Source organism: Rhincodon typus, chromosome 36 (assembly GCF_021869965.1).
Source record: "Rhincodon typus isolate 14 chromosome 36, sRhiTyp1.1, whole genome shotgun sequence".
In the NCBI taxonomy this organism is placed as follows: domain Eukaryota; kingdom Metazoa; phylum Chordata; class Chondrichthyes; order Orectolobiformes; family Rhincodontidae; genus Rhincodon; species Rhincodon typus.
Window position 1 is genome coordinate 17,389,338 of NC_063367.1, and position 12,392 is coordinate 17,401,729.

The 12,392-nt window shown below is 44.9% G+C and overlaps 1 protein-coding gene across 2 annotated transcripts in view; it reads left to right on the forward strand.

Annotated features, from left to right (window-relative positions):
* Positions 1 to 6,808, forward strand: part of LOC109929142 (dual oxidase 2-like) — a 702,670-nt gene extending 695,862 nt beyond the window's left edge. For both annotated transcript variants that reach the window (XM_048617209.1, XM_048617211.1), the window contains exons 32-34: positions 2,239 to 2,394; positions 3,912 to 4,040; positions 5,726 to 6,808. In XM_048617209.1, coding sequence (XP_048473166.1) covers positions 2,239 to 2,394; positions 3,912 to 4,040; positions 5,726 to 5,848 — 408 coding nt within the window. In that variant the 3' untranslated portion in view covers positions 5,849 to 6,808. The remainder of the gene's footprint in view (positions 1 to 2,238; positions 2,395 to 3,911; positions 4,041 to 5,725) is intronic.
* Positions 6,809 to 12,392: the final 5,584 nt, after the last annotated feature.

The following is a 12,392-nucleotide window of genomic DNA, read 5'->3' on the forward strand; positions in this document are numbered from 1 at the left end:
GGCTGGATGAACACAGCAGGCCAAGCAGCATCATAGGAGCAGAGAGGCTGACGTTTCGGGCCTAGACCCTTCATCAGAAAAGGGGGAGGGGAAGGGGGTTTTGAAATAAATAGGGAGAGAGTGGGAGGCGGATAGAAGAGGGATGGAGGAGAGGATAGGTGGAGAAGAAACAAACAGGTCGAAGAGGCGGGGATGGGGCCAGGAAAGGTGAGTGTAGGTAGGGAGTTAGGAAGGGGATAGGTCAGTCCAGGGAGGACGGACAGGTCAAGGGGGCGGGATGAGGTAGGTCGGTAGGAGATGGAGGTGCGGCTTGAGGTGGGAGGAGGGGATAGGTGGGAGGAAGAACAGGTTAGGGAGGCAGGGACGAGCTGGACTGGTTTTGGGATGCGGTGGGGGGAGGGGAGATTTTGAAACTCTGCTTTCCGGAGGGACAACTCTCTCCGTGACTCCCTCGTCCGCTCCACACTCCCCTCCAGCTCCACCACACCCGGCACTTTTCCCTGCAACCGCAGGAAGTGCTACACCTGCCCCCATACCTCCTCCCTCACCCCCATCCCAGGCCCCAAGAAGACTTTCCACATCAAGCAGATGTTCACCTGCACATCTGCCAATGTGGTATACTGCATCCGCTGTACCCGGTGTGGCTTCCTCTACATCGGGGAAACCAAGCGGAGACTCGGGGACCGCTTTGCAGAACACCTACGCTCGGTTCGCAACAAACAACTGCACCTCCCAGTCGCGAACCATTTCAACTCCCCCTCCCATTCCTCAGACGACATGTCCATCCTGGGCCTCCTGCAGTGCCACAACGATGCCACCCGAAGGTTGCAGGAACAGCAACTCATATTCCGCTTGGGAACCCTGCAGCCCAATGGTATCAATGTGGATTTCACAAGTTTCAAAATCTCCCCTCCCCCCACCGCATCCCAAAACCAGTCCAGCTCGTCCCTGCCTCCCTAACCTGTTCTTCCTCCCACCTATCCCCTCCTCCCACCTCAAGCCGCACCTCCATCTCCTACCGACCAACCTCATCCCGCCCCCTTGACCTGTCCGTCCTCCCTGGACTGACCTATCCCCTTCCTAACTCCCTACCTACACTCACCTTTCCTGGCTCCATCCCCGCCTCTTCGACCTGTTTGTTTCCTCTCCACCTATCCTCTCCTCTATCCCTCTTCTATCCGCCTCCCACTCTCTCCCTATTTATTTCAAAACCCCCTTCCCCTCCCCCTTTTCTGATGAAGGGTCTAGGCCCGAAACGTCAGCCTCTCTGCTCCTATGATGCTGCTTGGCCTGCTGTGTTCATCCAGCCCTGCACCTTGTTGTCTCGGATTCTCCAGCATCTGCAGTTCCTACTATCTCCTGCAAAATGTAACATTGTCAAGTATTTGTCTCAGTCCGTTTTCATCGTTAACACTGAATCATCTTAGAGAATAGAATGCGTTGCAGTGATCTGACCAGTTTTCAAAACCATGAATGATCCAGACAGCGTAAATAGGGAGAAAATATTTTTTCTTGTGAAAGGATTGGGAACCAGAGAACTAAGACAAAGTTGCTGGAAAAGCTCAGCAGGTCTGGCAGCATCTGCAAAGGAAAAAGCAGAGTTAATGTTTCGGTTCCATTCTGAGGAAGGGTCACTGGACCCAAAATGTTAACTCTGTTTTTCCCTTCACAGATGCTGTCAGACCTGCTGAGCTTTTCCAGCAACTTCTGTTTTTGTTCCTGATTTGCAGCATCCACAGTTCTTTTGGTTTTTTTATTGGGAACGAGAGGGTACAAGTTAAAAGGAAATACACTGTAGTTAAAGAAGCAGAAGTGATGTGAGAAACACCTCTTTCAAGCAGCCAGGTGTTAGAATGAAGGGTGTGCAGCCAGAAACTGTGCTGGGGCTTGGGTTAATTAAGGCTTTCAAAAGAGATTACATTATTATCAGGAAGAAAGAAAACACCATGTCACTGGAGGAGCTGGGGGTTGGGTAGCTCTTGACAAATTGCTCCTTCTAACAGCCAGCACAGATATGATGGGCCAAGTGGCCTCCTTCTGTTCTGTAACCTCTCTATGATTCATAGTTATTTATTGAAACATTTCATTATTTTTCACCCCTATTACATCTCTCTGACTCCTTCTACTCCAAGGAGAACAACCCATCTAGTTTCTCCTGCCTCTAAAATCTCTCATTCCTGGCATCAAATCGACCTGCACCTTCCACATACTGAGGTGTATTCACCCTTTCTCCACTAGGTCTATTTTATCTGGGTGACTCGGACACAGCGGCAGTTCGAATGGATGGCAGATATAATTCACGAAGTCGAGGAGAGCGATAAAAATGATCTGGTTTCTGTCCATATCTACATTACCCAACTAGCTGAAAAATTTGATCTCAGAACCACTATGTTGGTAAGTAACTGTGGCTTCGCATCCCATTGAGAATTGTGAACAACAACACAGCAATTGCCAAGCACCAAGGCGCTAGAAAATCTTTAAATTATTTGCATGGTATTCCTTTATCACCCAAGGGCTTTAGCTCAGTTGGCTGGACAGCTGGCTTATAATGCAGAATAAAGAGAGCAGTATGAGTGCAATTCCCTCACCTGCTGAGGTTACCATGAAGGACTCTCCTTCTCAACCTCTTCTCCTCGCCTGAGGCATGGTGACCCTTAGGTTAAACCAGTCATCTCTCTCTAATCAGAGAGTAGCTCTGTGATCCGGTAGGACTGTGGTGACTTTCCCTTTGGCCATGGTCAGACAACATATTGGTCGCCACACTACCAGAAGGATGTGTTGGCTTTGGAGAGGGTGCAGAAAAGATTTACCAGGATGTTGCCTGGTATGGAGGGCCTTAGCTATGAGGAGAGGTTGGAGGAACTTGGGTTGTTCTCACTGGAACGACGGAGGTTGAGGGGCGACCTGATAGAGGTCTACAAGATTATGAAGGGCATGGACAGACTGGACAGTCAGCAGCTTTTTTCCAGGGTGGAAGAGTCAGTTACCAGGGTCCATGGGTTTAAGATGCGAGGGGCAAAGTTTAAAGGTGATGTACAAGGCAAGTTTCTTACACAGAGGTGCCTGGAACTCGCTGCCAGGGGAAGTAGTGGAAGCAGATACTATAGTGACTTTTAAAGGGCTTCTTGACAAGTACATGATTAGGATGGGAATAGAGGGATACGGTTCCCAGAAGGGTAAGGGGTTTAAGTTGTGACAGGCAGCATGCCGGTGCAGGCTTGGAGGGCCGAAGGGCCTGTTCCTTACTGTAATTCTCTTTGTTCTTTGTTCTTTGTAAGTGCCTTAAAATACTAGGCAAATGAATATCAGCCAAACACAACTTATTTCTAGGCTACGGTATACCTGCTGAATTTGGACCAACCCATGACATAGCAATACCCCATTTGTCAGATCAGTTTGCCAGTTTGTGTAGCACTCTTGGAAGTGTCTGCAACATCAGACAACATTGAGGTGGCAAATCCATGAAATTGGAAGGACTGAAATATTGACGATGACATTTGCTAATCAACCTGTTCGAGGATGCTATGACACACCTCTGGAGTAGGAACGACTTGAACCCAGGTCTTGTGATTCAGAGATGGGGACACTACCACTGCGCCACAATATTAAATATTAATAAATGACTAATTAATCACTAGTGACCAGTTTAAATTCCCTATTATTTAAAGTCAAGTATTTAATTCCAGCTGTTGCAAGGCTCAAACTGTACAGGTCAATAAGATGTTCACAGTACCTTACAGAGGGTAGTTGACTTGATGGTTAACTGTGACTGACTGGTTTTGTTCACTAATCATAACCATAAAATGAGTACCCAAATTAAATATGGCAAAGTTCCCACTTTCAATCCCTAGATTTTGTTGGTTTTCAGGTGTTATGTCATTATGGATATCTGATGTTTCTATCTCCTTTAGTATATCTGTGAGCGCCACTTTCAGAAAGTGTCGAACCGAAGCTTATTCACGGGACTTCATTCTATCACTCACTTTGGAAGACCCCAGTTTGTTCCGTTCTTCAACTCGCTACAGGAAGTTCACCCGGAGGTGAGTTCAGCATCTGCTTTTGTGTTACAACAGTAACACCTTATCTAAGGGGCAGTACGGTGGCTCAGTGGTTAGCACTGCTACCTCACAGCACCTGGAACCTGGGTTCAATTCTACCCTCAGGCGACTGTCTGTGTGGCGTTTGCATGTTCTCCCCATATCTGTGTGGGTTCCCTCCAGGTACTCTGGTTTCCTCCCACAGTCCAAAGATGTGCAGGTTGGGTGGATTGGCTATTGCATATTGCCCACAGTGTTCAGGGATGTGCAGGTTAGCTGGGTTAACCATGGGAAATGTAGGGTTACAGGGATTGCGTCTGGGTGGGACATTCTTCAGAGGGTTGTCGTGGATTCAATGGGCTGAATGGCCTGTTTCCACATTGCAGTGATTCTATAACTGCAAAACACAGGATCAAGTGTTCTTTTCATCTCATTCAGGTTAGGGAATTAAGAGTTTTGAACTCTTTCATTAATCCCTTACAACAGGGCTTTTATACTTGCAATGAATAAATGGACGAGGAAATGGACAGAATAGAATCTTAAAACGTGCAGCACAAAATGAGGCCATTCAGCTCATCAGGTCTGCACTATACTCTTGCAAAGGGAAATCCAGTTAGTCCCTCTCCTCTGCCTTTTCTCTACAACCCAGAAATTTTCATCCTTTAAGTAGTGTATTTAACCAAATCTCTTTTGAAGGCCACAATAGAATCTGAATCAACTGTACCAGTTGATGCATTCCAAGTCATATAATCATGCATTGAGTAAAAATATTTTGCCTCATGTTAACTTTGGCTCTTCTGCCAAACAACTTAAATTTCTGGCCATCAACTGTTCAGCTATTGGAAACAGTTTCTCTTTATTTAATCTGTTTGGAGCCTTTACAAGTTACAAGTCTCATGAAGAGAAGATAATTCATTCCTGTCAGTTACCATCAATTCACTTTTTGACAGTCAGGCACTCCCTCTGTACTGACCCTCTGACAGTGTGGCACTCCCTCAGCACTGCTCCTCCGACAGTGCGGCGCTCCCTCAGCACTGCCCCTCCGACAGTGCGGCGCTCCCTCAGCACTGCCCCTCCGACAGTGCGGCACTCCCTCAGCACTGCCCCTCCGACAATGCGGCACTCCTTTAGCACTGACCCTCCGACAATGCGGCTCTCCCTCAGCGCGGCGCTCCCTCCGTACCAGTAGCTGATATTTGCGCTCCAGTCTCTTAATTGGGACTTGAACCCATAAATTTCTGACTCAAAGGTGACATGCTCCCAACTGAGAACTCTCAATGAGGCCTGGATGTTTGTAGTTGTAACCCCTTACAGTAAGGTGGAAATCTTTATAACTTACAAGTTCTCCCCCGACCCCCTGAACTCTCGCCAACACCATCACCTTCCAAATTGTTACATGTACACACAGGGTTGTTGGTGCTCAATGATTCTGCAATGAATTATGCGAGTGTCTTAAGATTTCATTGTTCACTGTGCTTGATTGATCAAGCCTAGATATTGATAAACAAGCAGAGCTGGAGAAAGTTACTAAAGGTGGACACTGAATTTTGTGATTGCAGAGGTTTGAAATCTTTTCTACTCTTAAAAACTAGTCTCTGAGCCACATGGGGCAGAGGGGTGGTATGCTGTTGTGTTGGAGTGGGTCTTTGGCCTCCAAAGCTAAATTTGTTTACAATTTTAATTCAAAGGTGGGAAAAATTGGAGTTTTCAGCTGTGGACCACCAGGACTGACCAAAAATGTGGAGAAAGCTTGTCAACAAATCAACAAGAGAGACCAGGCTCACTTCATGCATCATTACGAGAACTTTTGAGCTTCCGACCAAAGGAAAAGATGTGCAGAAAAGATAATAGTTTATCCTTGCAAAATATAATCACAGGACATTTATTTGCTCTTCTGCGTATTGTGTATCAAATTTCTCACATTCTCAGATTTCAATTGTACATTTTTTCTTCGTCTGGTTTAAAAGCAATCCAAAGTCGAAACCTTCAAATTGTATCGGTGATGTTGAATGTGATCACATGCTGCCCACCACTAGATGGTGCAATTGTTAATATTTATTCCTTTCTGATGAAGGGTCTAGGCCCGAAACGTCAGCCTCTCTGCTCCTCTGATGCTGCTTGGCCTGCTGTGTTCATCCAGCTCTGCACCTTGTCATCTAGATTCTCTAGCATCTGCAGTTCCTACTATCTCTGATTCAATATTTATTCTTGTTGGGATTGGAGGACCAGTAGAACACTAAATTCTAGTGAAAGCTACATTCTCCTCAGTTGCAAGGTCATGTTAAAAATGTTTTTTGTAGTTTTCAAATGTTTTGCTCGATTTACCCTTGGGGAAGTGGTATGGTTGGAAGAGCTTAGCTAGATTGTCAATAGGCTTGTGGTTTGTATGTGGTTTTTTGGAAGCAAAGCGGCTAATGGTTCAAGTAGGATTTTCTTCAGTGATTGTTGTTTTCACTTGCTATTCAGACTCTCAGAAGTTACATGGGTACCAATATCTTGATAAATCCTTGTAGGGATAGACAGTCATACTCTGCTAAGTGAAGGAAGTTGAGGGATTTGATAGCCAAATGTAGATATATCCTTCTGAGGTTAAGACGTAACATTGTAAGGAAATGGGAGTGAGGAGCCAATGGTCTAATGGTGTTATCACTTAGATTATTACTCCAGATACCCAAGTAATGTTCTGGGGATCTGGGTTCAACTCCTGCCATGGCAGACGGTGGAATTAGAATTTTATAAAAAATTCAATTAAGGGTCTAATGAGGACCATGAATCCATTGTTGATTGTTGGAAAAACCCATTTCATTCACTAATGCCCTCTGGGGAAGGGAACTGCCATCCTTACCTGGTCTGGCCTACATGTGGCTCCAGACCCAAAGCAATGCAGTTGATGGTTAACTGCACTTGGGGCAATTAGGGAAGGGCAATAAATGTTGGTCTAGCCAGCGATCCCCACATCCTGTGAATGAATGAATAAAGAAGTGGTGTCATTAGCTGTTGTAAGGGCTTTGACTTGGAAACTCAATTCCATGTGTCCAATTTTCAGGCATTGAAATGGCCTCCTATGCCTCCATTATAGCAGGATTGAAAATGCTCTGCCTGCCATATTGCACTGGGCTTCTTTGTGGAGGGAGGCGGTACACCCCTGAACTGTGAAAACAGTCTGAGTAATCTAGGAGTTGAACTAATGTCACAGTGGGATAGCTGATATACAGTGTGTAAGACGAGGAGGTACAAGCAAGTGAGAGCTGTACGTGGGCAAGGAGGAGGAGGCAATGTGGTGAGGGATGTGATTGTAGGAGAGGGATTTAAAGTGGGGCAGGGGAAAATTGAGTATGGAGGCTGCAAGTGATGATAGTGTGGACGAACAACAGGAGAACAGTACTCTTACCTTGATGACCCTGGTGAAATCATGGAGCACCGTTGTTGCTTGGAGCATTGCCACTCGTGCAGGCACACCAGTGTGGAGTGGTACCAGTTCCAAGATTGGATAAATCTCGAGGGTGAGCGGCTGAAGGACATTTGACGCTAAAACTAGGCACCGATTTCAAATAACAATTGATGTGAATGGAAATAGCACCCATCCCAGGGTGTACCATGTTGGCGATGATCAGGCTCCCCATCTGTGGACTGGACAAGGATTACCATGCAGTGGTTAAGGATAACCAGTAATGGAGAAGTGTTAAGTTCAAAAGGCATTGTGATGCCCAAGTAAAAGGGAGGATGTGGTCATCCTTGGAGCTAAGGCTATTGAATGTTTCTGCACCCTTTCTTCACCTGGTACATGGAGGGCTTTCTATCCTCTGGGGGAAAGAGGAAGATGGCATTAAAGCAGCATCAGAGAAACTCAGTGCTCTCCCCATGCTTCCAAGAGCCACCTTTCTTTTTTCCTGAGTTAATACCCTTTTAAAAGGATCGGCCCAATGTTTAACACCCCTCAAAAAGGCCACTGAATACCATGGGCAGTCCTGGCCACATGTTTTTGGCATGGCAATGAATGGTCTGGGGTAACGCTAATGGGCACAATAGTACCCATTGCGCCTCTTACACATCCAAACCTGACCCTGCCCTTCAGCATGCCCGCTTTCACATGAGGCCAACGTCCTGTGCCACTCTCTCCTTTAAGAAGGTTTTGCCAACATGTCTGAGCAGGGAGCGGGCAGACCTTGGCACTGTTTTCAATGTGCCAGGATCACATTCATGGCAAAGCATTCCAAAAGTGATTTATATTGTCTCACTGTGGGAGAGGTTTATTTTAAAACTGAAATCACTCAATCACCTTTCCATAAATGTGGCACCAAATGGAAGTACTTTTACTTGTTAATTAGATTGAATACATGTTGATTATTTATTAATACTATCAGTAGAAATTGGTCATTGTAGAGGAATGTTTGCTGTGTGTAACTGTAATTTTTGACAATGAAATGTAAACAATATAAAATAATGTGAACTGTGCGTAACTGCTTATGATATGGATGTTGCTTCCACTGAATAATAAAAAAATAGACAAGGTGTTGAAGTCAGGTTATTGCAAATTACACTTGTTGATTAGAAGACGGAGCCACACAGCACAGATACAGACCTTTCAGTCCAACTTGTCCAGGCCAACCAAATTTCCCAAACTAAATGAGTCGTGTTTGCCTGTGTTTGGCCCATATCCCTCTAAACTGTTCCTATTTATGTACCTGTCTACATGTCTTTTAAATGTTGTCACTAGACCTGCATCTACCACTTCCTGTGGCAGTTTATTCCACATACAAACTACCCTGTATGTGAAAAAGTTGCCCCTCAGGTTCCTTTTAAATCTTTCTCCTCTCACCTTAAATCTATGCCCTCTAGTTTTGAACTCCCCTACCCTGGGCTATTCACCTTACCTATGCCCCTCATGATTTTATAAACCTCTATAAGGTCACTGTAAGTCACTTTGTTGAATGCTTAACAAATTTATCTTTGTCTGATACTTCAGTGGCAAAAATAAACAACTCAACACTAAATGACTCAATAAGTGTGTTGAGGAAATGGACAGTTGATTCGTTTGCAATCCTGTTACAATCTCCGTAAAAAAAAACAAACTTATCAGACAATTTGCAAATAAGAAAATTCCAAACAAGATTTCACTTGTTGAAACTTCTATTTTAAGAAGAACTAGAACCAATACAAAAGAATTAATAGGTGAATGATTTTTCAAATTGAAAGCTCCAATTCACTTTAACAATTCCATGTAACAATGATATATCGTGTGCAATCACAAGCATCCACGTCACTCCCTACAGTCATATGACATCCAATTGTTATAAAACAGAGGTTGGGCCCCTTTCAGAACTAAAACCAAAACACCCAAAGAGGAGCACCTCGCCCTATAACCCATAAAAGGAGGGTGAAAAGTGATGGAGACAACAAGGTGCAGGGCTGGATGAACACAGCTGGCGAAGCAGCATCACAGGAGCAGAGAGGCTGACGTTTCGGGCCTAGACCCTTTTCTGATGATGCTGCTTGGCCTGCTGTGTTCATCCAGCCCTGCACCTTGTTGTCTCGGATTCTCCAGCATCTGCAGTTCCTACTATCTCTGAAAAGTGATGGAACCTGCTTTCCAGAAACTTCTGGTGGTTAAATAAAATAAATCCCTGACACTCACTTTAAATCAACAAGTAACAATTTATTTATCCAACTCAACAGTGAACAAATTAGCCAAGTTATTAACAAATTAAATAAATACCTTCTAACCACTAACTATTCCCAATTAAAGCAAGATTCTAATGGTATGCCATTCCAATAAGTACAAATCCCACTTATATTAAAAAAAAACAATTTAGTCTCTTGAAATTACAGCCAGATTACATGTCTCCTGGAATGTTCTGTGCCTTCTCCATTGATTCTTCTGTCAGGAGTATTAACTAGTGCCATTGTTACTGTTGTTATTTAGGTGATGCTTTCTCCAAGGCATAGAGGAGGCTATAAGAGCCAGCGATTTCCTTCTCTCTCAAGCTGAGGGCTGTTAGCTCTGGCGGATGGCAGCTAGCTCTGGTGGTTTGTCCAACTGCCCCCTTTTTTAATACCTTTGATGACATATCAATGTTTCTTACAATAAGATTGGTCCTATGTTGTCAAAACCATCAGATTTAAATTTGGAAGGTGCTTGGTATCTAAATGCCTGGTTCAAATTGATTGGCTAAATTCAAAAACTTATTGACTTGGTAAAAACTGCTGTTTGGCCTGGTAACTGTACGGCCTTTCAATACAAATGTTTCAGTTCAGGTGCTCTCTGTTTACTTGCAAACTTTCAAGCTGCTGCTCACAGACATCCATTTTAAATCTCTAAGCACAGAAAAAGCACATCATCGTTTGAAGGGGTTGCAAGAACTGGAGATACTGGAGTCAGAGAAAACACAATGTGGAGCTGGAGGAACACAGCAGGCCAGGCAGCATCAGAAGAGCAGGAAAGTTAACATTTCGGATCGGGACCCTTCTTCAGAAATGGGGGAGGGGGAAGGGAACTGAGAAATAAATAGAGAGAGGGGGGTGGGGCAGGGGAAGAAAGGTGGGATGGTGATAGTTGAGTGCAAGTAGTGAGTGGTGACGATTGGTCAGTGAGGTAGGAGGGGTGGATAGGTGGGAGAGAAGATACACAGGTTGTGTCAGGTCAAGGAGTCGGGGAGGGTTGGAAATGGGATGAGGCCGGTGGGGGGGTGGTGGGGAGATTTTAAAACTGGTGAAATCCATGTTTAGGGCGTAAGGCTGTAGGCTCCCGAGGCAGAATATGAGGTGCTGCTCCTCCAGTTTGTGGGTGGTGTCATTGTGACACTGGAGGAGGCCCAGGATGCACATCCGTCAACTCGTTGTACTGCATCCACTGCTCCCGATGTGGCCTCCTCTACGTTGGTAAGATCAAGCAGAGACTCGGAGACCGCTTTGAAGAGCATCTGCACTCAGTACGTGACAAACAACAACACCTTCCGGTTGCCAACCATTTTAACTCCCCCTCCCACTCCCTGGGTGACGTGTCCATCCTGGGCCTCCTCCAGTTTCACAATGTCTACTCTAGGTCCCTTGATAGTCACTTTGGTCTCACTGCCCAACAGCTACTGGAATCTTATTTTTCTTCTCACTGTGAAACTGAAAACTAACCTTTACATACAGAACTTTGATTGCTTCCTCTCACGTGACTTCTGCACTCCTCTTTTGTCTCTGGCTGCTGCTTCTTTGTAGCTGCAATAGTGTGCTGATCACCCTCTCTCTCCAGCTCTCCTGATTGTGACTCTGCTTTGTATCTCACCACATGGCTTCTGTGTTGACTTCATTCAAGTTGTACTGTCTCCAGGTTAAGGGTCACCAGGGCGCTTGACTCAGTATTTCTTATTATTAGGGAAATTGCAGTTGATCCCAATAGAAACCCTTAAAAGTAATTTTCAAAAATGTCAGCATTTACAGATTCCCTAGACATTCGATAGCCAAGAGAGTTTTTTTTTTCTAATGGACTGTTTCCAGGTCAAAGGTGGTCACAATAATAACAACAGCAATAAATTCTGGCAATATGTTTTCTTTCAATATGAATTCACTTGGTACACCAAAAATGTTTAGTTATTATAAGAAGCCCATTCTGATAAGGTTCTCTCCACCTCCCAATCCATCTCTTGATGTGGAATGAAATCAGAAAGAACACCCACCATCAGCCTCAGCACTAAAAAAGTAAATGAGCCCTGTCAACCCTGTCAAGTCCATCTGGGACTTTGTGCCAAAACTGGGAGAGCTCTCCCCAGGCTATAGTCAAGCAACAGCATTACAATGTTCCAGATACCACCATTACATTTTTTGGGCATGTCCTGTCCCACTGGCGAGACAGACGTAACACAGGTGGTGGCACAGTGGCATACAGTCAGTGGGGAGTTACCCTGGGAGTCCTCAAGATTAGGTTTGACCTCATGAAATCTCATGGCATCGGATCTCGATAACATTTTGACATGACCAATAAGGGCACATAAAATAAACAGACAAGGCTCAGTTCAAAGGAAGAAATTTGCATTTGTGTAGTGACTGCTGTGACCTCAGGATAGATCAAAGTGCTGTAAAGCTAATCAATCACCTGCCATTTGCTTATTGCCTTCCCCTTTCCAGTGTGTGTGACCCAATTACACTGCGAACACAAAGTGATTCAAACAGACAGTGTTAAAGCACCTTATGGATTGGCACAGCAAGACTTTCGTAGGAATCCCTGTGTTTCCCCCTGCCGCCTCGCGCCCCCACCCCCATCCCTGTATCACCAGCACCTCCTGGATCTTCATTCAAATGCAGTGAAACATCCTGAGATGTTTCTTGAAGAATAAAGAAATAGGTACAATGCAATGAAGTAATTGGAAG